Raw genomic sequence first — 25423 nt, 5'->3', positions numbered from 1 at the left:
ATAAATAATTTATCATGAAAGTACTCAATAATATCAAGAATTTGTATAGTAATTACTATACAAATCCTTGATAATATATATCAGAATTTCGTATGTGTAATAAAGTCGAGATACCAATCAAGGTGACCTCCGAAGACTGCCGACGATCATATAATCCGATATATAAACATTATGAAAGATATATATTGATAGAAAACTCGTGCAATTGGATTTTTTATTTTTATATTATAGAAAATATGATAATAGATTTTTACTGTATAAGAAAGAGTTCTTGTAGACTATGATCAAATCGGTCAACCTTGTTTCACTTCCAATGTTTGAGAGAGCCGTGGTGTAGTGGTTACTGCACTACTAACACAAAAGTTCCTGGTTCGATTCCCGTTTGGGATGAAAATTTCATGAACTCAGTTTTCGGCTCTCCCTTGACACCATCTGCGAGTATGGTCTTGAGGAAACGATGATAGTCCGTCGGAAGGGGATAGTAAAAGGCTGACATGCCCGTGTTAAGAGAGAGCCATCTCTTGCACGTTAAAGACACCCTTGTAGATTTCGAAAAAGAGTGGGCTAATGCCGCTCCATGGCAGCACGCGCACCCGCAAAGTGGAAAGGGATTAATATAAGTTGCAAAAACTTGTTTCCCAATCCACTATAAATAAATCTGTTTAAACTAAACTTTCAATGTTGACATGCTTTTAATAGCTGAACACGTCTAGTTCATGCATAACCCATCACTACAAAAGGGGTTCATTTGAAGTTCACATGAATATGGATATGGATTAAATGAGGTCGAATTATTCACTTGCAAGTGAATAATTCCTTTGCTTATTTTGACAAAACAGAACAAAACTGAACGCTAAAAGCGTTTTTTTTTATCACTTTTTCACTTTCATTTATGATTAAACAAAAACAAAGAACATTTTACTTTTTTCTTTATCATGTAGCTAATTCCCTTCTGTAAGGACTTATTTATTAGTGTTCTTGCGATTATTTATTATCGTACTTCGTGGTTAAAACGTATTTTTGAACTTTTTGGTTATAAGATTATGTATGATATACAGCATAAAAAAATAGTAAAAATACTTTATAATTGTGATAAAGAAGATTATTTCAAAAGAATATGGAAATTTGATCAAGTTAAAACATTTTTAGTTCAATTGTTTAAATTGAATTATCTAGAGGAATATACTTTATATAATTGTACGCTGAAACTCAAATTATTCTATGTCAACTTCCTTTTCAGATCCAAAGACATGCGAGGGATAAAAAAGCACTAAACAGAAAATGCCTCCCACTATCCAGTCAGGAAGTAGGGAAGATCGAGATAGAAAACGGGGAGGAGAAAAGAGGTAATGAGATTTATTTATAGTATGATTAATTTGAGATAGGACGTCACCTATTTGTTTCAATATTTTTATTCTTGTTTTTTGTTGTTTTTTGTTGTTGTTGATTATCTTCCTCTTTCGTAACAAATTGTTTTAATGCAAGAAGTAATCTATTGTAATAGATTTTCATTATACCTTTAATCGTTTATTTACATATATATATATAATTGTTTGTATTTTACTACCATGTATAGCAAATTGTTTATCCATTCGGTCATTACCATTTATTGTAAATGCGTTTGTGTCAATAAAATATTGTCTATTATAAATATTGTCTATTGATAAATTTATTTATCAGTTGTCTGAGATGGATTATTTGAAATCAGGCGATTTCAACATCAATAAAGCGCACCATTTAGTTGATGAGTTAAATAGAATATATTAGAATGGAGATGGGGAAGATCTTAACGTCGCAGGCTTTACACTTAACCACTACTGGCTACTGCACTAGTCCAAATAATTATGATGTCTGGCAAGACTATTTTATTTTTTTCTGGGATGCCTTCCTGCAGGATAAAAAAAAGTCAAAATCGAAAAATACCCACAGCAGACGGCATGATTATCTGAACTACTTAAGGTGGCTCGTGGGTACAAAAATTTCAGCAAAAAATTGAACCTTTATTTTCTCATTACAAATTTTATTTATTACACTATTATTACTTTATGATATGGTAAAAAATTTAACCCAAAAAATCGATTCGCTTTGGCCCCAGATGACTTTTAGAATGTTTATATCATTGAAAAAGCTCCAAATTATCTTCCTTTTGGTGCAAAAATGCCATTTTTTGGCATTAAATATGAAATATCTTTTTTAACTCATCAGTGACCTATATTTTTTATTATTGTTTTCATATAAGCTGTACATAAACTAAATAATTGTAAAATTTAAGCGATGTCTGTAATTAGGTTATTTTTTTATTTCGATATTACCTCTATTTCTCCTATTAGTTCAACAGAAAAAAAGAACATTAACAAAAATGCATGCTTCTTCCGGAGGCAGATTGTGAGCTTAAATGAACGGTGACCCCATTTTTTTATTTCATTTTTCTTTTAAGTATATGTTAAAGTTCATTTATAAAAAAATATAGCGAAATCCTATATTAGAAAAAAAAAATGATTTATACCCAGGAGCCCCTTTAACCAGTTAACCACAAGACAACAAGCCAACAAAATTCAACTAAAATTTTCATAAAATTGAGCTTCAGGTTTGTGGATTCAAAAGTTGTACCTCCAAACCTCAAATAAACTGATCGAAAGATTATGTCTTAATTTAACCATATGAAAATCAACCACAATACCACACAAACACAATAGACTGCTTTCGAGTTTGTCAATCACCGGAAAAAAAACTTGTCAATTACAAATGTATGCGTACCTTTATGACATCATTTACCAGATAGATGGGAATGCCTGTATCCCTGAGTTCATCTTTAATAGAGATCAACATTGTGCAGGATAAACTAGAAATAATGTTTGTTTTGTAGGTTCTTAATTACAAATCCGGAATGACAGCAGTGCTGATTGTCAATTATGAGAATTCAATTTGCCCAATAATTTGTGCAATATAGCATCATAGTTTTCCAACTGATTGCTCAGCATTGAAATGGAAGTGATGATGCCCCTTAAAGCACGAATGATGTTTACAAAAACCAGAGTTTTTGACGGAAATGCATCCAACTTGAAAGTTGTCTATTGGAAGAATGCCTCTTGTTGGATTTATACTTGAAATAGGAATTGAATTTGTTGACTTTTACTTTCAGGTCTGATCTAGTTGCAAGAGTTAAATATAACAATACATTGCCAGACATACCATTTGATCCTAAATTCATCACATATCCTTTTGAGTCAAATAGGTAAGTACATTCAAAGATTTATAAAATTGAGAATGGAAATGGGGAATGTGTCAACGGGACAACAACCCAACCATAGAGCAGACAACAGCCGAAGGCCATCAATGGGTCTTCAATGTAGAGAGAAACTCCCACACCTGGAGGTGTCCTTCAGCTGGCCCCTAAACAAATATGCATACTTGTTCAGTGAAAATGGACGTCATACTAAAAATACTAACACTATACACTAGAAACTAAGAAAATTAAAAATCATACCACTGTAACCAGACTAACAAAGGCCAGAGGCTCCTGACTTGGGACAGGCGCAAAATTGCGGCGGATTTATACATGTATAATTAAAAGTTCATAATCTAATTAATTGGAGGTGAAGATTTAGTTTTTCTGATTATATATTTAAAAACAGGTTCGTTCATAATACATTCTCCTTAGTATTTTTAGGTTAACACCATGGAATTAAAGGTAGCACTGTTTTACAGAGTTCTCCCTAGTATTGTTAGGTTAACACCATGGAATCAAAAGTAGCATTGTTTTACCGAACTCATATGACATGCAGGAATATTTTTTAACCGATAAATCAGTTAACAAAGCATACTTTAGAATGCACCTTCAGACCTTCCTATAGGTTACAAGTCATTCATTTTCTGTAATGTGTCGATTTTATCATTATAAATTTTTCTGGAAATAACACTGGTAAAAGATTTTTTTACTTTTATAAAAACAAAACTTCTTATTTATAATATTATAGGATTTTTTAACAAGATATTAATGAATCCAAATAAGGTAGCTCTAATTTGTTAAAAGTAAAAAGGCATCATTGGCATACAGGGGCTAAAATACATCCAAGTCTTAGGTTCTTGACTCGTTAGTTTTATAAAAGGACTGTACACCTGTACACATAGTACATGAGAGATGGAAGTGGTTGACAAACCTGTATACTAAACTCAAATTGTAACAATGAGCATACATAAAGTGTACATGTATTTATGTTAAATTCTACAGGCTGATCATGATAAGGACATATATACATCAAAGTAGATAAGACATTAAACCTACATATTAAATTATAATTCCTGTGCATGTGCAACTCACTTGATGATAATAAACTTTTTGAAAAATACTTGTCATGAATATTTCCATATAAACAAACAAATATTTTATTTGCCAATCATGGCACCCAAAATGAGCAGAATATATACAATATAATTTTCAGACATAATGTAAAGTAAATTTGAAATAGGTTAAACAAAGTACATCATATGATTGATTTTGATTTAATTGATTAATATAATATATTAAAGCAAATGAAGTAAGCAATTTTTAATAATAAAAACATATAATATAATATGACCCATTGTCTGTTACTCTGGTCCCTTATTTGGACACTGAGACTAATATAACACAGAGTAGTCTCAGTTTGACAGCACACCTCATAGTATACTAATAATTTATTAAATGTAAAAGAAATAACTAATGTTAATGCATATATGATCATTCATATCATTCTATATATTTTCTAATTTAATATTGTATTCCTGTTTAAATATATTTAAAACCTCTAATAATTGGCAAATTATTATCAAAATGTTTAAACTTCATTTCCCATTAACCAAATAAAAAGAGATTTGTTATCAAGTTTTGAAATATTTTTATTTTTACTATTTTGCTTAGAAAGGGATTTCTAACATTTTTCAAAGTTTTACATGTTAAAAGAAAATGTATCTCATCTTGACTTCTATTTCCTCATAACAGAGTTTGCATATTTTATTTTCTAGTTTAATATTAAAGTAACGACCTTTTTCTATTTCAAGTTTGTGAGCTCCAATTCTAAATCTTGTTAAAACACATCTTTGAATATATGGTAATTTCAATAAGTATGGCTCAAAATTGAAATTTGGTTTAAATAATTCTAAATTTATTTCCAGAGGTCTTATTTTGTCTTTTATCATTAAATAATTCTTTTTTCCATATGTTGCAATACTTTAAATATAATTTCTTTTTCACCATATTTTTTATGTTTATTTTAGATGAGAGCTTTTGATACTCTTTTAAATCAAGTAATTTTAAGATAGCATCAATACTACTAGCCCAACAATTCTTCCCAGCCTTCGATAATGTATTTGAGAGAGAGTATGCATTTGTTAATGAAATATTATTTTTAACATGAATTCTTTTCCAATATTTAATCATGTTTGTTAAAATATCTATCATTAGAGGATAACGACCTAATTCGCCAAATATGGCTAAATTTGTTGTGTGCTTATTCACTCCTAATATAAATCTGCAGAATTTTAGATGCACTTTTTCATTTTTAGATCTTTACACAATTTATAGAAATAATTTAGTTCTGTGTCATTGTTTAACTTTTTTGAATTAAAACGACCCCATATTTCTGAACCATATAATAATATGGGTTTCACTGTGTGATCAAAAATGTGCATTAGAGTGGAGATATTAGGTTTATAATTAGTAAAATATTTTGTATATATTTAAAGAAAGCTTTTAAGCCTTTTTCTATAATATGTTTTTGGCTTCTGAAAAGCTGCCAGATGCACTAAAATTTACACCAAGATAAGTATATAACTTACAATCAGTTTTAGCAGTAAGATTTTTTTTGAGATATACATAAAATAAAAAGTATTATTCTATATTGGAATTATTTTAGTAGGTTTCTCTATATGAATTGGATTTTGAATAAAAAAGCATATTCACTTGAGAAAGTGTTATTCACCGTGCTAAACGTCACACGCTTTTACATGCAACGTTATGGTAAAATGTTTCGTGTAAAATTTGTTTTGGTATATGTTTGTCATTAAATACATTTTCTTTTCTCGGAATATGGAACAAAACAATTACTGTCTTTTGTTTCGGTAAATATGGGGTTTAATTGACTTTTGGATCTGGATAGGCTAAAGGAAACATTTGTTGGCCTCAGTGAATATCATTTTTTCAAAAGTCAATAAAACCTCATATTTACCTCATCAAAAGACAGTAATTGAATAACATTACATACCACAGTTTCAGTATTTCAAAATTTATGATTTTCAGATTTATAGAATATAAGGCAACATCACTTGAGAGAGCGTACAAATATGAACTACTTACAGAACATGACCTTGGTGTGACGATAGATCTGATCAATCCTGATACTTACCAAATAGACCCTAATGGTCAGTAATCACTATTTATTGATATTTTGATATTATTGAAAAAAAGTTACAGTTTGTTATGATAAGATGCAAACATGTGTGCACCAGGTTTAATTAAATATAAAAAAGAAGACGTGCATTTCACAAGAGACCAAATGATAAAGAAACAACTATAGAAAACCGCCTTCAACCATGAGCAAAGCCCATATCGTATAGTTTGCTATAAAATCCAAGGAAATGAAATATGTAAAACAATTCAAATGAAAAAACTAACAGCCTAATATGTACACAAAAAAATGAATGAAAAACAAATATGTTATATATGTAACACAGGAACAACTGACAACCACTAAATAACAGGCTTCTGACTTGGGACAGGCTAATAACTGTTTTGAGATTTATTAAATTTAAGATGTAAAAAAATGTACCACAGGTAAAAAATAGTATATTCACTATCTACATGTACATTGAAGTAGACACATTGCTATATGTCTAATGTTGCAGGTGGCTTTTGTCGTCTATGCATTCTAATTGATGTATACCTAACATCTGCTTTTATTTCAAAACTTTGCTGCATCATTTAGAGTAAAAAATAACAGCATACATAGTCCTAATGATCAATCTAACTTATTTTTTGTAAATTTCCAATTCAGAAACAAGACATTTTTCTTCTCTTTATTATTCTGTGAAAAATGACAAGACAAAATTTAATAGAAATAGTATACATTTGTATCTCTTAGCAAACAATATAAAATGCAAGCAAAAAACCCCCAAAGGATTGTGTTAACTGTCAAACAGCAAACAAAATATAAAAATCAATCAAAGAATGAATGAATGAATGAAGTCTCCGATTTAACATCAAACAATAAAGAATAAAATAAAGAGCAGAACGTATTGTAAACAGTCAAAAACAATATGAAAATCCAAATGATGGATTAAAATTTCATGACGACACTATTTGAAATATTTGAATGTTTCCTTTAGCCTATCCAGATCCAGAAGATGAACGTCTGCTGGAGGAAGATCACAGTTCACATTCAGATTCTAAACGGTATGTATTAAAATGTTTGTTTGTCTGTCTGTCAAAGCATAAGTCTATCTTCTGTATGGCCATCTGTCTATCAAAGGTTCAGTTAACACCATGGATGATAACATTTTAAAGCATAAATCTAACTTCTGTATGGCTGTCTGACTATCAAAGGTTCAGTTTACACCATGGATAATAACATTTTAAAGCATAAGTCTAACTTCTGTATGGCTGTCTGACTATCAAAGGTTCAGTTTACACCATGGATGATAACATTTTAAAGCATAAGTCTAACTTCTGTATGGCTGTCTGACTATCAAAGGTTCAGTTTACACCATGGATGATAACATTTTAAAGCATAAGTCTAACTTCTGTATGGCTGTCTGACTATCAAAGGTTCAGTTTACACCATGGATGATAACATTTTAAAGCATAAATCTAACTTCTGTATGGCCGTCTGACTATCAAAGGTTCAGTTTACACCATGGATGATGACATTTTAAAGCATAAGTCTAACTTCGGTATGGCCGTCTGTCTATCAAAGGTTCAGTTTACACCATGGATGATGACATTTTAAAGCATAAATCTAACTTCTGTATGGCTGTCTGACTATCAAAGGTTCAGTTTACACCATGGATGATAACATTTTAAAGCATAAATCTAACTTCTGTATGGCTGTCTGACTATCAAAGGTTCAGTTTACACCATGGATGATAACATTTTAAAGCATAAATCTAACTTCTGTATGGCTGTCTGACTATCAAAGGTTCAGTTTACACCATGGATGATAACATTTTAAAGCATAAGTCTACCTTCTGTATGGCCGTCTGTCTATCAAAGGTTCAGTTTACACCATGGATGATAACATTTTAAAGCATAAGTCTAACTTCTGTATGGCCGTCTGACTATCAAAGGTTCAGTTTACACCATGGATGATAACATTTTAAAGCATAAGTCTAACTTCTGTATGGCCGTCTGTCTATCAAAGGTTCAGTTTACACCATGGATGATAACATTTTAAAGCATAAGTCTAACTTCTGTATGGCTGTCTGACTATCAAAGGTTCAGTTTACACCATGGATGATAACATTTTAAAGCATAAGTCTAACTTCTGTATGGCTGTCTGTCTATCAAAGGTTTAGTTTACACCATGGATGATAACATTTTAAAGCATAAGTCTAACTTCTGTATGGCTGTCTGACTATCAAAGGTTCAGTTTACACCATGGATGATAACATTTTAAAGCATAAGTCTAACTTCTGTATGGCTGTCTGACTATCAAAGGTTCAGTTTACACCATGGATGATAACATTTTAAAGCATAAGTCTAACTTCTGTATGGCCGTCTGACTATCAAAGGTTCAGTTTACACCATGGATGATAACATTTTAAAGCATAAGTCTAACTTCTGTATGGCCGTCTGACTATCAAAGGTTCAGTTTACACCATGGATGATAACATTTTAAAGCATAAGTCTAACTTCTGTATGGCCGTCTGACTATCAAAGGTTCAGTTTACACCATGGATGATAACATTTTAAAGCATAAGTCTAACTTCTGTATGGCCGTCTGTCTATCAAAGGTTCAGTTTACACCATGGATGATAACATTTTAAAGCATAAGTCTAACTTCTGTATGGCTGTCTGACTATCAAAGGTTCAGTTTACACCATGGATGATAACATTTTAAAGCATAAGTCTAACTTCTGTATGGCTGTCTGACTATCAAAGGTTCAGTTTACACCATGGATGATAACATTTTAAAGCATAAGTCTAACTTCTGTATGGCTGTATGACTATCAAAGGTTCAGTTTACACCATGGATGATAACATTTTAAAGCATAAGTCTAACTTCTGTATGGCCGTCTGACTATCAAAGGTTCAGTTTACACCATGGATGATAACATTTTAAAGCATAAGGTCTAACTTCTGTATGGCCGTCTGACTATCAAAGGTTCAGTTTACACCATGGATGATGACATTTTAAAGCATAAGTCTAACTTCTGTATGGCCGTCTGACTATCAAAGGTTCAGTTTACACCATGGATGATAACATTTTAAAGCATAAATCTAACTTCTGTATGGCCGTCTGTCTATCAAAGGTTCAGTTTACACCATGGATGATAACATTTTAAAGCATAAGTCTAACTTCTGTATGGCCGTCTGACTATCAAAGGTTCAGTTTACACCATGGATGATAACATTTTAAAGCATAAGTCTAACTTCTGTATGGCCGTCTGACTATCAAAGGTTCAGTTTACACCATGGATGATAACATTTTAAAGCATAAGTCTAACTTCTGTATGGCTGTCTGACTATCAAAGGTTCAGTTTACACCATGGATGATAACATTTTAAAGCATAAATCTAACTTCTGTATGGCCGTCTGACTATCAAAGGTTCAGTTTACACCATGGATGATAACATTTTAAAGCATAAGTCTAACTTCTGTATGGCTGTCTATCTATCAAAGGTTCAGTTTACACCATGGATGATAACATTTTAAAGCATAAGTCTAACTTCTGTATGGCCGTCTGTCTATCAAAGGTTCAGTTTACACCATGGATGATAACATTTTAAAGCATAAGTCTAACTTCTGTATGGCTGTCTGACTATCAAAGGTTCAGTTTACACCATGGATGATAACATTTTAAAGCATAAGTCTAACTTCTGTATGGCTGTCTATCTATCAAAGGTTCAGTTTACACCATGGATGATAACATTTTAAAGCATAAGTCTAACTTCTGTATGGCCGTCTGACTATCAAAGGTTCAGTTTACACCATGGATGATAACATTTTAAAGCATAAGTCTAACTTCTGTATGGCCGTCTGACTATCAAAGGTTCAGTTTACACCATGGATGATAACATTTTAAAGCATAAGTCTAACTTCTGTATGGCCGTCTGACTATCAAAGGTTCAGTTTACACCATGGATGATAACATTTTAAAGCATAAGTCTAACTTCTGTATGGCTGTCTGACTATCAAAGGTTCAGTTTACACCATGGATGATAACATTTTAAAGCATAAGTCTAACTTCTGTATGGCTGTCTGACTATCAAAGGTTCAGTTTACACCATGGATGATAACATTTTAAAGCATAAGTCTAACTTCTGTATGGCCGTCTGACTATCAAAGGTTCAGTTTACACCATGGATGATAACATTTTAAAGCATAAGTCTAACTTCTGTATGGCCGTCTGACTATCAAAGGTTCAGTTTACACCATGGATGATAACATTTTAAAGCATAAGTCTAACTTCTGTATGGCTGTCTGACTATCAAAGGTTCAGTTTACACCATGGATGATAACATTTTAAAGCATAAGTCTAACTTCTGTATGGCTGTCTGACTATCAAAGGTTCAGTTTACACCATGGATGATAACATTTTAAAGCATAAGTCTAACTTCTGTATGGCTGTCTGACTATCAAAGGTTCAGTTTACACCATGGATGATAACATTTTAAAGCATAAATCTAACTTCTGTATGGCCGTCTGACTATCAAAGGTTCAGTTTACACCATGGATGATGACATTTTAAAGCATAAGTCTAACTTCGGTATGGCCGTCTGTCTATCAAAGGTTCAGTTTACACCATGGATGATGACATTTTAAAGCATAAATCTAACTTCTGTATGGCTGTCTGACTATCAAAGGTTCAGTTTACACCATGGATGATAACATTTTAAAGCATAAATCTAACTTCTGTATGGCTGTCTGACTATCAAAGGTTCAGTTTACACCATGGATGATAACATTTTAAAGCATAAATCTAACTTCTGTATGGCTGTCTGACTATCAAAGGTTCAGTTTACACCATGGATGATAACATTTTAAAGCATAAGTCTACCTTCTGTATGGCCGTCTGTCTATCAAAGGTTCAGTTTACACCATGGATGATAACATTTTAAAGCATAAGTCTAACTTCTGTATGGCCGTCTGACTATCAAAGGTTCAGTTTACACCATGGATGATAACATTTTAAAGCATAAGTCTAACTTCTGTATGGCCGTCTGTCTATCAAAGGTTCAGTTTACACCATGGATGATAACATTTTAAAGCATAAGTCTAACTTCTGTATGGCTGTCTGACTATCAAAGGTTCAGTTTACACCATGGATGATAACATTTTAAAGCATAAGTCTAACTTCTGTATGGCTGTCTGTCTATCAAAGGTTTAGTTTACACCATGGATGATAACATTTTAAAGCATAAGTCTAACTTCTGTATGGCTGTCTGACTATCAAAGGTTCAGTTTACACCATGGATGATAACATTTTAAAGCATAAGTCTAACTTCTGTATGGCTGTCTGACTATCAAAGGTTCAGTTTACACCATGGATGATAACATTTTAAAGCATAAGTCTAACTTCTGTATGGCCGTCTGACTATCAAAGGTTCAGTTTACACCATGGATGATAACATTTTAAAGCATAAGTCTAACTTCTGTATGGCCGTCTGACTATCAAAGGTTCAGTTTACACCATGGATGATAACATTTTAAAGCATAAGTCTAACTTCTGTATGGCCGTCTGACTATCAAAGGTTCAGTTTACACCATGGATGATAACATTTTAAAGCATAAGTCTAACTTCTGTATGGCCGTCTGTCTATCAAAGGTTCAGTTTACACCATGGATGATAACATTTTAAAGCATAAGTCTAACTTCTGTATGGCTGTCTGACTATCAAAGGTTCAGTTTACACCATGGATGATAACATTTTAAAGCATAAGTCTAACTTCTGTATGGCTGTCTGACTATCAAAGGTTCAGTTTACACCATGGATGATAACATTTTAAAGCATAAGTCTAACTTCTGTATGGCTGTATGACTATCAAAGGTTCAGTTTACACCATGGATGATAACATTTTAAAGCATAAGTCTAACTTCTGTATGGCCGTCTGACTATCAAAGGTTCAGTTTACACCATGGATGATAACATTTTAAAGCATAAGGTCTAACTTCTGTATGGCCGTCTGACTATCAAAGGTTCAGTTTACACCATGGATGATGACATTTTAAAGCATAAGTCTAACTTCTGTATGGCCGTCTGACTATCAAAGGTTCAGTTTACACCATGGATGATAACATTTTAAAGCATAAATCTAACTTCTGTATGGCCGTCTGTCTATCAAAGGTTCAGTTTACACCATGGATGATAACATTTTAAAGCATAAGTCTAACTTCTGTATGGCCGTCTGACTATCAAAGGTTCAGTTTACACCATGGATGATAACATTTTAAAGCATAAGTCTAACTTCTGTATGGCCGTCTGACTATCAAAGGTTCAGTTTACACCATGGATGATAACATTTTAAAGCATAAGTCTAACTTCTGTATGGCTGTCTGACTATCAAAGGTTCAGTTTACACCATGGATGATAACATTTTAAAGCATAAATCTAACTTCTGTATGGCCGTCTGACTATCAAAGGTTCAGTTTACACCATGGATGATAACATTTTAAAGCATAAGTCTAACTTCTGTATGGCTGTCTATCTATCAAAGGTTCAGTTTACACCATGGATGATAACATTTTAAAGCATAAGTCTAACTTCTGTATGGCCGTCTGTCTATCAAAGGTTCAGTTTACACCATGGATGATAACATTTTAAAGCATAAGTCTAACTTCTGTATGGCTGTCTGACTATCAAAGGTTCAGTTTACACCATGGATGATAACATTTTAAAGCATAAGTCTAACTTCTGTATGGCTGTCTATCTATCAAAGGTTCAGTTTACACCATGGATGATAACATTTTAAAGCATAAGTCTAACTTCTGTATGGCCGTCTGACTATCAAAGGTTCAGTTTACACCATGGATGATAACATTTTAAAGCATAAGTCTAACTTCTGTATGGCCGTCTGACTATCAAAGGTTCAGTTTACACCATGGATGATAACATTTTAAAGCATAAGTCTAACTTCTGTATGGCCGTCTGACTATCAAAGGTTCAGTTTACACCATGGATGATAACATTTTAAAGCATAAGTCTAACTTCTGTATGGCTGTCTGACTATCAAAGGTTCAGTTTACACCATGGATGATAACATTTTAAAGCATAAGTCTAACTTCTGTATGGCTGTCTGACTATCAAAGGTTCAGTTTACACCATGGATGATAACATTTTAAAGCATAAGTCTAACTTCTGTATGGCCGTCTGACTATCAAAGGTTCAGTTTACACCATGGATGATAACATTTTAAAGCATAAGTCTAACTTCTGTATGGCCGTCTGACTATCAAAGGTTCAGTTTACACCATGGATGATAACATTTTAAAGCATAAGTCTAACTTCTGTATGGCTGTCTGACTATCAAAGGTTCAGTTTACACCATGGATGATAACATTTTAAAGCATAAGTCTAACTTCTGTATGGCTGTCTGACTATCAAAGGTTCAGTTTACACCATGGATGATAACATTTTAAAGCATAAGTCTAACTTCTGTATGGCTGTCTGACTATCAAAGGTTCAGTTTACACCATGGATGATAACATTTTAAAGCATAAGTCTAACTTCTGTATGGCCGTCAGTTTACACCATGGATGATAACATTTTAAAGCATAAGTCTAACTTCTGTATGGCCGTCTGACTATCAAAGGTTCAGTTTACACCATGGATGATAACATTTTAAAGCATAAGTCTAACTTCTGTATGGCTGTCTGTCTATCAAAGGTTTAGTTTACACCATGGATGATAACATTTTAAAGCATAAATCTAACTTCTGTATGGCCGTCTGTCTATCAAAGGTTTAGTTTACACCATGGATTTTAAAGCATAAGTCTAACTTCTGTATGGCTGTCTGACTATCAAAGGTTCAGTTTACACCATGGATGATAACATTTTAAAGCATAAGTCTAACTTCTGTATGGCTGTCTGACTATCAAAGGTTCAGTTTACACCATGGATGATAACATTTTAAAGCATAAGTCTAACTTCTGTATGGCTGTCTGACTATCAAAGGTTCAGTTTACACCATGGATGATAACATTTTAAAGCATAAGTCTAACTTCTGTATGGCTGTCTGTCTATCAAAGGTTTAGTTTACACCATGGATGATAACATTTTAAAGCATAAATCTAACTTCTGTATGGCCGTCTGTCTATCAAAGGTTTAGTTTACACCATGGATGATAACATTTTAAAGCATAAGTCTAACTTCTGTATGGCTGTCTGACTATCAAAGGTTCAGTTTACACCATGGATGATAACATTTTAAAGCATAAGTCTAACTTCTGTATGGCTGTCTGACTATCAAAGGTTCAGTTTACACCATGGATGATAACATTTTAAAGCATAATTCTAACTTATGTATGATTTTTAAAAACAGTGAAATGTTTCATCATAAGATAATTTTTTGGTAATAACTTGAGTCAAAAAGTTCTAAAGGTTTATATTTAAAATATAACAATGCTGAAGAAATAAATATAAAATATGAAAAATGAACAATTTTCTTAAATTGTAATGAATTTATTACAATGTATGTTACTTTATTAAATAATACACAGATCAAGGCATCATAACATGAATGTATCCTGGTTGAGAAAAACAGAATACATCTCTACAGAATATAACAGATTCACTCAGAAAACTGGAGATTCAGAAAGAAGGTAAATATATATTGTTAATAATAAGTGTAGAAAACAAGGGTTTTGTTAGGCTGTAAAAGCTTTAAAAGCATCAACTGTTATACACTCAGGGTGAAAAAATGCAAATATATGTCCAATTAGCTAAAATCTTTCTAGAAAGCATGAGTTACCATAAATAAAAAGAAACACACTTCACATGGTGATGTAGATAGTCATATCAACAATCAATTATAGAATTGTTTTAGAATAACTTATTATGCCTTTTGAGATTCAAGCCTATTAAATGTCAATTTAGGCAAAATTGATACTGGTCAAGTTAAAACATATACCATTGTAACAGGACAACTAGATATTTATTAAAGAAGATGTGGAGTTTACCTCAATGAGACAGCAACTCAATGACACAACTAATCAAAAATCATCTAGAGATCAACAAGGCCCCTGACTTTGTGACAAGTTTGGAAAAAATTTACAAGTATCTTTAATATCTCTAAAATGTCTTTGGAAATGTATGTTATTAATCAAGGTAACTATGAAAGATTTAAAACATATTATGTACCTGTTTGTAGTAGCATCATGTTAGAGGAAAACTAACCCTTTACATTTAGATAGATAACAGAAATATCAAATTGACATGCTGTACCTGATAGTGGCAATGAGCTTAAATATGAGCAATAGGAAGCAGATTTTAATAAATTCTTTATTTATTATAAAATTGCAGAGTTGGATTCAAAATAAAACAGATTATGAAGGATGAAGATGTTTACAAAGACAGAGAGAGTCAAATTGCTGCTATCGAGAAAACATTTAAGGGTGCTAAAGAACCAGTATGTATTTTGAAATGCTCCAATTTCAGTTTGGGTTTCAGTGGTTTAGATACATCTTGTCACATATACAATTTAAAGTCCTCTATTCTATGTATATGAACAAGTCTACAGACAAAGCAATTAATAGAATGAACTGTGGGGTATACATCAATGAGGCAACAACCAAAAGACACCTCTTGGTGCATTATATCGCTGTTTTATTTCTTTATTTCTTGCATTGTATATTTTAACAGATTGTGTTATTGACTTTTTGATACCCAAATTTTTTTTTGTATTAGGTCACATGCAAAAAAGATGCAATTATTCTATGCTTCTTGCTATTTCTGTCAAAAATAGATAATTAGGGAAGCAATTTTTACATGTTTTTCTTTGTCATTGACATTTTAATCTTGCACCATAAAAACTAATGTATGTACAATTTTCCATTATAAAATTAGTTATGTAAAAACACAAGCAGAAGATATGGTGTGACCAGCCTTGCATTTTCTACCTGCTTTTCACCTCATTTTCTGTATGATTTGTAGAGGGAGGATTAATCAAAACACAAATACTTGTAACCTAATGTACCTTTACTTTGAAGATTAGGAAACATCACACATATTTAAACTTGTTATACATTTATTTGCAGATCACCAAACATTACAGTAAACCAGGAGTTAAACCATTGGATATTTTACCTATATTTCCTGATTTCGATGTATGTAATAATATCACTATTGCCTTTTTAAACCTTGTTAAGCAAATTTGGACAAACAAAAAAAAGTATAATAACTGTTGTAAGCTGTATTATACTACAATACATATTCTGTTTCTAAGACCTCAACTTGATTAGGATAAAAAAAAAAAACTTTACCAGCAGTTTCCTGAACACATTTGTAGTAATGATATCTTCAAGTTTCTGTATATAATCAATGAGGTTGTATATAGTATTTGCAAATGCATGAAATGTAAATTTAATTTTAGCTATGATCCAAATCAAATTGTAAAACATATCAATCACACACATATCAATGATTAACAGAACAAAAAAAATCAAGATGAATCACAAAAATTGTGCGTAATTCTTTCTTTAAATTTATTTATAAACAAATTAATTATTATTATTTCAGTTATGGAAGCATCCATTTGCTCAAGTAATATTTGATTCTGATCCTGCTCCTAAAGGAAGATTTGCACCTAATGCCATGGAAGAAATGAGCCAGGCTATGATCAGGTACTTAACATTATCATTCAATTAAGCTGTGTTTATATTGCCAAGTGAAATATAAATAAATTGCATTTTGCACAAATGTAACAGATATTTTTAAACAGATAAAAGACCTGATTGGTTGTGCAAAATAACTTGTATGGCACTAGAAATTGTGATTTTCCAAAATATTCAACCCTTATAAGACATTTCCTCGAGGATGCAATATTTAGGGAAATAACTATTTTATAATAGGGTTTTCAACTTTATATTCACAGCTTCTAAGGGCCACAATTGTTTTATTTTACAAAATTTAGGAAAGGATCACATTTTTTTTTCTATTTCATTGGTTTTCAAATAGATTACATTTTAGCAGCTTTGAAAACAACATTGATTCCATGTGATACTAACATCTCTCCCTTACAGAACTACAGGGATTTCCTCAGCAGGATGTATACATGTATTTTTGAAAACAGGAGTTTCAAAATATTCTAGTAGTCTCTTCTCTGAATGATAATTATATATTTGTAGAGGTGCTGTAGATGAGAGTGGAGAACAGTTTGTAGCTTACTTCCTTCCCAATGATGAAACACTAGGTAAAAGGAAGAGAGATGCTGAAGAAAATGTAGATTATGTACCTGATAAAGAGTAAGTATAGTTTTATTGTCGAGCCTGCAACTTTTGTTGCAGAAAGCTCGACATAGGGATAGTGATCCGGCGGCGACTACGGCGGCGGCGTTAGCTCACTTCTTAAAAGCTTTATATTTTAGAAGGTGGAAGACCTGGATGCTTCATACTTTGAATATAGATGCTTCATGTTACGAAGTTTCCGTCAGTCACATGTCCAATGTCCTTGACCTCATTTTCATGGTTCAGTGACCACTTGAAAAAAAAGTTCAAATTTTTTGTAATGTTGAATTCTCTCTTATTATAAGTAATAGGATAACTATATTTGATATGTGCGTACCTTGCAAGGTCCTCGTGTCTGTCAGACAGTTTTCACTTGACCTCGACCTCATTTCATGGATCAGTGAACAAGGTTAAGTTTTGGTGGTCAAGTCCATATCTCAGATACTATAAGCAATAGGGCTAGTATATTCGGTGTAAAAAAGGACTGTAAGGTGTACATGTCCAACTGGCAGGTGTCATCTGACCTTGACCTCATTTTCATGGTTCAGTGGTTATAGTTTATTTTTTGTTTTGGTCTGTTTTTCTCATGCCATATGCAATAGGTCTACTATATTTGTTGTATGGAATGATTGTTAAGTGTACATGTCTAGCGGGCAGATGTCATGTGACCTTGACCTCATTTTCATGGTTCAGTGGTCAAAGTTAAGTTTTTGAGTTTTGGTCTTTTTATCTAATGCTATATGCCATAGGTCAACTATATTTGGTGTATGGAAATATTTTATGATCTTTATGTCAGTCGAGCAGGTTTTATTTAACCGTGACCTCATTTTCACGGTTCATTGCACAGTGTTAAGTTTTTGTGTTTTGGTCTATTTTTCTTAAACTATAAGTAATGTGTCAACTATATATGTTGTATAGAAGCATTGTTAGCTGTACCTGTCTGCCTGGCATGGTTCATCTGACCTGGACCTCTTTTTCAAGGTTCATTGGTCTTTGTTTAGTTATCTTGGTTAATGTTAAGTTTAGGTGACAGTTGTAATAAAGCGTAGCTTTATACTTAGGACTATCAACATAATATCAATGATTAGTATAGAAGGCGAAACATTTCAGCGTGTGCACTCTTGTTTTAGAAATATAAAAGATTTTTGGCTTTAGTAAATGTATAGTGCACTAAATCTTGCCAACTGATGTGCTTCAATTCTCTAAAAGATTGGGTGTGCATTTTCTTGAAATGATATAGTTTAAAAGTGAAGGGTTAAAACAAAATTGAAATGCTAATTCTTCAATTATAAAAGTTGTTCAAAAATCATTTCAGTTAACAATACTCATTTTATTTAAATGTCTATACATGTATAACTTAATGGTAAAAGTGTTTTTATAACCTTTTATTCTTTAAAGAAATGGTAGACAGATTTAGATTTCACTTGAAATAAAACAAAATTTTGAAATCTTATGACTTACATAATATCAATGATTAGTATAGAAGGCGAAACATTTCAGCGTGTGCACTCTTGTTTTAGAAATATAAAAGATTTTTGGCTTTAGTAAATGTATAGTGCACTAAATCTTGCCAACTGATGTGCTTCAATTCTCTAAAAGATTGGGTGTGCATTTTCTTGAAATGATATAGTTTAAAAGTGAAGGGTTAAAACAAAATTGAAATGCTAATTCTTCAATTATAAAAGTTGTTCAAAAATCATTTCAGTTAACAATACTCATTTTATTTAAATGTCTATACATGTATAACTTAATGGTAAAAGTGTTTTTATAACCTTTTATTCTTTAAAGAAATGGTAGACAGATTTAGATTTCACTTGAAATAAAACAAAATTTTGAAATCTTATGACTTACATAATATCAATGATTAGTATAGAAGGCGAAACATTTCAGCGTGTGCACTCTTGTTTTAGAAATATAAAAGATTTTTGGCTTTAGTAAATGTATAGTGCACTAAATCTTGCCAACTGATGTGCTTCAATTCTCTAAAAGATTGGGTGTGCATTTTCTTGAAATGATATAGTTTAAAAGTGAAGGGTTAAAACAAAATTGAAATGCTAATTCTTCAATTATAAAAGTTGTTCAAAAATCATTTCAGTTAACAATACTCATTTTATTTAAATGTCTATACATGTATAACTTAATGGTAAAAGTGTTTTTATAACCTTTTATTCTTTAAAGAAATGGTAGACAGATTTAGATTTCACTTGAAATAAAACAAAATTTTGAAATCTTATGACTTACATAATATCAATGATTAGTATAGAAGGCGAAACATTTCAGCGTGTGCACTCTTGTTTTAGAAATATAAAAGATTTTTGGCTTTAGTAAATGTATAGTGCACTAAATCTTGCCAACTGATGTGCTTCAATTCTCTAAAAGATTGGGTGTGCATTTTCTTGAAATGATATAGTTTAAAAGTGAAGGGTTAAAACAAAATTGAAATGCTAATTCTTCAATTATAAAAGTTGTTCAAAAATCATTTCAGTTAACAATACTCATTTTATTTAAATGTCTATACATGTATAACTTAATGGTAAAAGTGTTTTTATAACCTTTTATTCTTTAAAGAAATGGTAGACAGATTTAGATTTCACTTGAAATAAAACAAAATTTTGAAATCTTATGACTTACATAATATCAATGATTAGTATAGAAGGCGAAACATTTCAGCGTGTGCACTCTTGTTTTAGAAATATAAAAGATTTTTGGCTTTAGTAAATGTATAGTGCACTAAATCTTGCCAACTGATGTGCTTCAATTCTCTAAAAGATTGGGTGTGCATTTTCTTGAAATGATATAGTTTAAAAGTGAAGGGTTAAAACAAAATTGAAATGCTAATTCTTCAATTATAAAAGTTGTTCAAAAATCATTTCAGTTAACAATACTCATTTTATTTAAATGTCTATACATGTATAACTTAATGGTAAAAGTGTTTTTATAACCTTTTATTCTTTAAAGAAATGGTAGACAGATTTAGATTTCACTTGAAATAAAACAAAATTTTGAAATCTTATGACTTACATAATATCAATGATTAGTATAGAAGGCGAAACATTTCAGCGTGTGCACTCTTGTTTTAGAAATATAAAAGATTTTTGGCTTTAGTAAATGTATAGTGCACTAAATCTTGCCAACTGATGTGCTTCAATTCTCTAAAAGATTGGGTGTGCATTTTCTTGAAATGATATAGTTTAAAAGTGAAGGGTTAAAACAAAATTGAAATGCTAATTCTTCAATTATAAAAGTTGTTCAAAAATCATTTCAGTTAACAATACTCATTTTATTTAAATGTCTATACATGTATAACTTAATGGTAAAAGTGTTTTTATAACCTTTTATTCTTTAAAGAAATGGTAGACAGATTTAGATTTCACTTGAAATAAAACAAAATTTTGAAATCTTATGACTTACATAATATCAATGATTAGTATAGAAGGCGAAACATTTCAGCGTGTGCACTCTTGTTTTAGAAATATAAAAGATTTTTGGCTTTAGTAAATGTATAGTGCACTAAATCTTGCCAACTGATGTGCTTCAATTCTCTAAAAGATTGGGTGTGCATTTTCTTGAAATGATATAGTTTAAAAGTGAAGGGTTAAAACAAAATTGAAATGCTAATTCTTCAATTATAAAAGTTGTTCAAAAATCATTTCAGTTAACAATACTCATTTTATTTAAATGTCTATACATGTATAACTTAATGGTAAAAGTGTTTTTATAACCTTTTATTCTTTAAAGAAATGGTAGACAGATTTAGATTTCACTTGAAATAAAACAAAATTTTGAAATCTTATGACTTACATAATATCAATGATTAGTATAGAAGGCGAAACATTTCAGCGTGTGCACTCTTGTTTTAGAAATATAAAAGATTTTTGGCTTTAGTAAATGTATAGTGCACTAAATCTTGCCAACTGATGTGCTTCAATTCTCTAAAAGATTGGGTGTGCATTTTCTTGAAATGATATAGTTTAAAAGTGAAGGGTTAAAACAAAATTGAAATGCTAATTCTTCAATTATAAAAGTTGTTCAAAAATCATTTCAGTTAACAATACTCATTTTATTTAAATGTCTATACATGTATAACTTAATGGTAAAAGTGTTTTTATAACCTTTTATTCTTTAAAGAAATGGTAGACAGATTTAGATTTCACTTGAAATAAAACAAAATTTTGAAATCTTATGACTTACATAATATCAATGATTAGTATAGAAGGCGAAACATTTCAGCGTGTGCACTCTTGTTTTAGAAATATAAAAGATTTTTGGCTTTAGTAAATGTATAGTGCACTAAATCTTGCCAACTGATGTGCTTCAATTCTCTAAAAGATTGGGTGTGCATTTTCTTGAAATGATATAGTTTAAAAGTGAAGGGTTAAAACAAAATTGAAATGCTAATTCTTCAATTATAAAAGTTGTTCAAAAATCATTTCAGTTAACAATACTCATTTTATTTAAATGTCTATACATGTATAACTTAATGGTAAAAGTGTTTTTATAACCTTTTATTCTTTAAAGAAATGGTAGACAGATTTAGATTTCACTTGAAATAAAACAAAATTTTGAAATCTTATGACTTACATAATATCAATGATTAGTATAGAAGGCGAAACATTTCAGCGTGTGCACTCTTGTTTTAGAAATATAAAAGATTTTTGGCTTTAGTAAATGTATAGTGCACTAAATCTTGCCAACTGATGTGCTTCAATTCTCTAAAAGATTGGGTGTGCATTTTCTTGAAATGATATAGTTTAAAAGTGAAGGGTTAAAACAAAATTGAAATGCTAATTCTTCAATTATAAAAGTTGTTCAAAAATCATTTCAGTTAACAATACTCATTTTATTTAAATGTCTATACATGTATAACTTAATGGTAAAAGTGTTTTTATAACCTTTTATTCTTTAAAGAAATGGTAGACAGATTTAGATTTCACTTGAAATAAAACAAAATTTTGAAATCTTATGACTTACATAATATCAATGATTAGTATAGAAGGCGAAACATTTCAGCGTGTGCACTCTTGTTTTAGAAATATAAAAGATTTTTGGCTTTAGTAAATGTATAGTGCACTAAATCTTGCCAACTGATGTGCTTCAATTCTCTAAAAGATTGGGTGTGCATTTTCTTGAAATGATATAGTTTAAAAGTGAAGGGTTAAAACAAAATTGAAATGCTAATTCTTCAATTATAAAAGTTGTTCAAAAATCATTTCAGTTAACAATACTCATTTTATTTAAATGTCTATACATGTATAACTTAATGGTAAAAGTGTTTTTATAACCTTTTATTCTTTAAAGAAATGGTAGACAGATTTAGATTTCACTTGAAATAAAACAAAATTTTGAAATCTTATGACTTACATAATATCAATGATTAGTATAGAAGGCGAAACATTTCAGCGTGTGCACTCTTGTTTTAGAAATATAAAAGATTTTTGGCTTTAGTAAATGTATAGTGCACTAAATCTTGCCAACTGATGTGCTTCAATTCTCTAAAAGATTGGGTGTGCATTTTCTTGAAATGATATAGTTTAAAAGTGAAGGGTTAAAACAAAATTGAAATGCTAATTCTTCAATTATAAAAGTTGTTCAAAAATCATTTCAGTTAACAATACTCATTTTATTTAAATGTCTATACATGTATAACTTAATGGTAAAAGTGTTTTTATAACCTTTTATTCTTTAAAGAAATGGTAGACAGATTTAGATTTCACTTGAAATAAAACAAAATTTTGAAATCTTATGACTTACATAATATCAATGATTAGTATAGAAGGCGAAACATTTCAGCGTGTGCACTCTTGTTTTAGAAATATAAAAGATTTTTGGCTTTAGTAAATGTATAGTGCACTAAATCTTGCCAACTGATGTGCTTCAATTCTCTAAAAGATTGGGTGTGCATTTTCTTGAAATGATATAGTTTAAAAGTGAAGGGTTAAAACAAAATTGAAATGCTAATTCTTCAATTATAAAAGTTGTTCAAAAATCATTTCAGTTAACAATACTCATTTTATTTAAATGTCTATACATGTATAACTTAATGGTAAAAGTGTTTTTATAACCTTTTATTCTTTAAAGAAATGGTAGACAGATTTAGATTTCACTTGAAATAAAACAAAATTTTGAAATCTTATGACTTACATAATATCAATGATTAGTATAGAAGGCGAAACATTTCAGCGTGTGCACTCTTGTTTTAGAAATATAAAAGATTTTTGGCTTTAGTAAATGTATAGTGCACTAAATCTTGCCAACTGATGTGCTTCAATTCTCTAAAAGATTGGGTGTGCATTTTCTTGAAATGATATAGTTTAAAAGTGAAGGGTTAAAACAAAATTGAAATGCTAATTCTTCAATTATAAAAGTTGTTCAAAAATCATTTCAGTTAACAATACTCATTTTATTTAAATGTCTATACATGTATAACTTAATGGTAAAAGTGTTTTTATAACCTTTTATTCTTTAAAGAAATGGTAGACAGATTTAGATTTCACTTGAAATAAAACAAAATTTTGAAATCTTATGACTTACATAATATCAATGATTAGTATAGAAGGCGAAACATTTCAGCGTGTGCACTCTTGTTTTAGAAATATAAAAGATTTTTGGCTTTAGTAAATGTATAGTGCACTAAATCTTGCCAACTGATGTGCTTCAATTCTCTAAAAGATTGGGTGTGCATTTTCTTGAAATGATATAGTTTAAAAGTGAAGGGTTAAAACAAAATTGAAATGCTAATTCTTCAATTATAAAAGTTGTTCAAAAATCATTTCAGTTAACAATACTCATTTTATTTAAATGTCTATACATGTATAACTTAATGGTAAAAGTGTTTTTATAACCTTTTATTCTTTAAAGAAATGGTAGACAGATTTAGATTTCACTTGAAATAAAACAAAATTTTGAAATCTTATGACTTACATAATATCAATGATTAGTATAGAAGGCGAAACATTTCAGCGTGTGCACTCTTGTTTTAGAAATATAAAAGATTTTTGGCTTTAGTAAATGTATAGTGCACTAAATCTTGCCAACTGATGTGCTTCAATTCTCTAAAAGATTGGGTGTGCATTTTCTTGAAATGATATAGTTTAAAAGTGAAGGGTTAAAACAAAATTGAAATGCTAATTCTTCAATTATAAAAGTTGTTCAAAAATCATTTCAGTTAACAATACTCATTTTATTTAAATGTCTATACATGTATAACTTAATGGTAAAAGTGTTTTTATAACCTTTTATTCTTTAAAGAAATGGTAGACAGATTTAGATTTCACTTGAAATAAAACAAAATTTTGAAATCTTATGACTTACATAATATCAATGATTAGTATAGAAGGCGAAACATTTCAGCGTGTGCACTCTTGTTTTAGAAATATAAAAGATTTTTGGCTTTAGTAAATGTATAGTGCACTAAATCTTGCCAACTGATGTGCTTCAATTCTCTAAAAGATTGGGTGTGCATTTTCTTGAAATGATATAGTTTAAAAGTGAAGGGTTAAAACAAAATTGAAATGCTAATTCTTCAATTATAAAAGTTGTTCAAAAATCATTTCAGTTAACAATACTCATTTTATTTAAATGTCTATACATGTATAACTTAATGGTAAAAGTGTTTTTATAACCTTTTATTCTTTAAAGAAATGGTAGACAGATTTAGATTTCACTTGAAATAAAACAAAATTTTGAAATCTTATGACTTACATAATATCAATGATTAGTATAGAAGGCGAAACATTTCAGCGTGTGCACTCTTGTTTTAGAAATATAAAAGATTTTTGGCTTTAGTAAAT

General features: G+C 30.6%; 1 protein-coding gene across 1 annotated transcript in view; it reads left to right on the top strand.

The window, feature by feature from the left end:
* Nucleotides 1-1109: 1109 nt before the first annotated feature.
* Nucleotides 1110-25423, top strand: part of LOC139517627 (RNA polymerase II-associated factor 1 homolog) — a 40609-nt gene continuing 16295 nt past the window's right edge. Inside the window, exons 1-9 of the mRNA XM_071308871.1 lie at nt 1110-1346; nt 3143-3235; nt 6278-6399; nt 7363-7429; nt 14910-15011; nt 15712-15817; nt 16446-16514; nt 16927-17030; nt 17535-17651. Of these exons, the coding sequence (XP_071164972.1) occupies nt 1282-1346; nt 3143-3235; nt 6278-6399; nt 7363-7429; nt 14910-15011; nt 15712-15817; nt 16446-16514; nt 16927-17030; nt 17535-17651 (845 nt within the window). The 5' untranslated portion in view covers nt 1110-1281. The remainder of the gene's footprint in view (nt 1347-3142; nt 3236-6277; nt 6400-7362; nt 7430-14909; nt 15012-15711; nt 15818-16445; nt 16515-16926; nt 17031-17534; nt 17652-25423) is intronic.

Source organism: Mytilus edulis, chromosome 3 (assembly GCF_963676685.1).
Source record: "Mytilus edulis chromosome 3, xbMytEdul2.2, whole genome shotgun sequence".
NCBI lineage: Eukaryota > Metazoa > Mollusca > Bivalvia > Mytilida > Mytilidae > Mytilus > Mytilus edulis.
The sequence above is the reverse complement of the archived record's forward strand: the minus strand, read 5'-3'. Positions and strand labels throughout refer to the sequence as shown.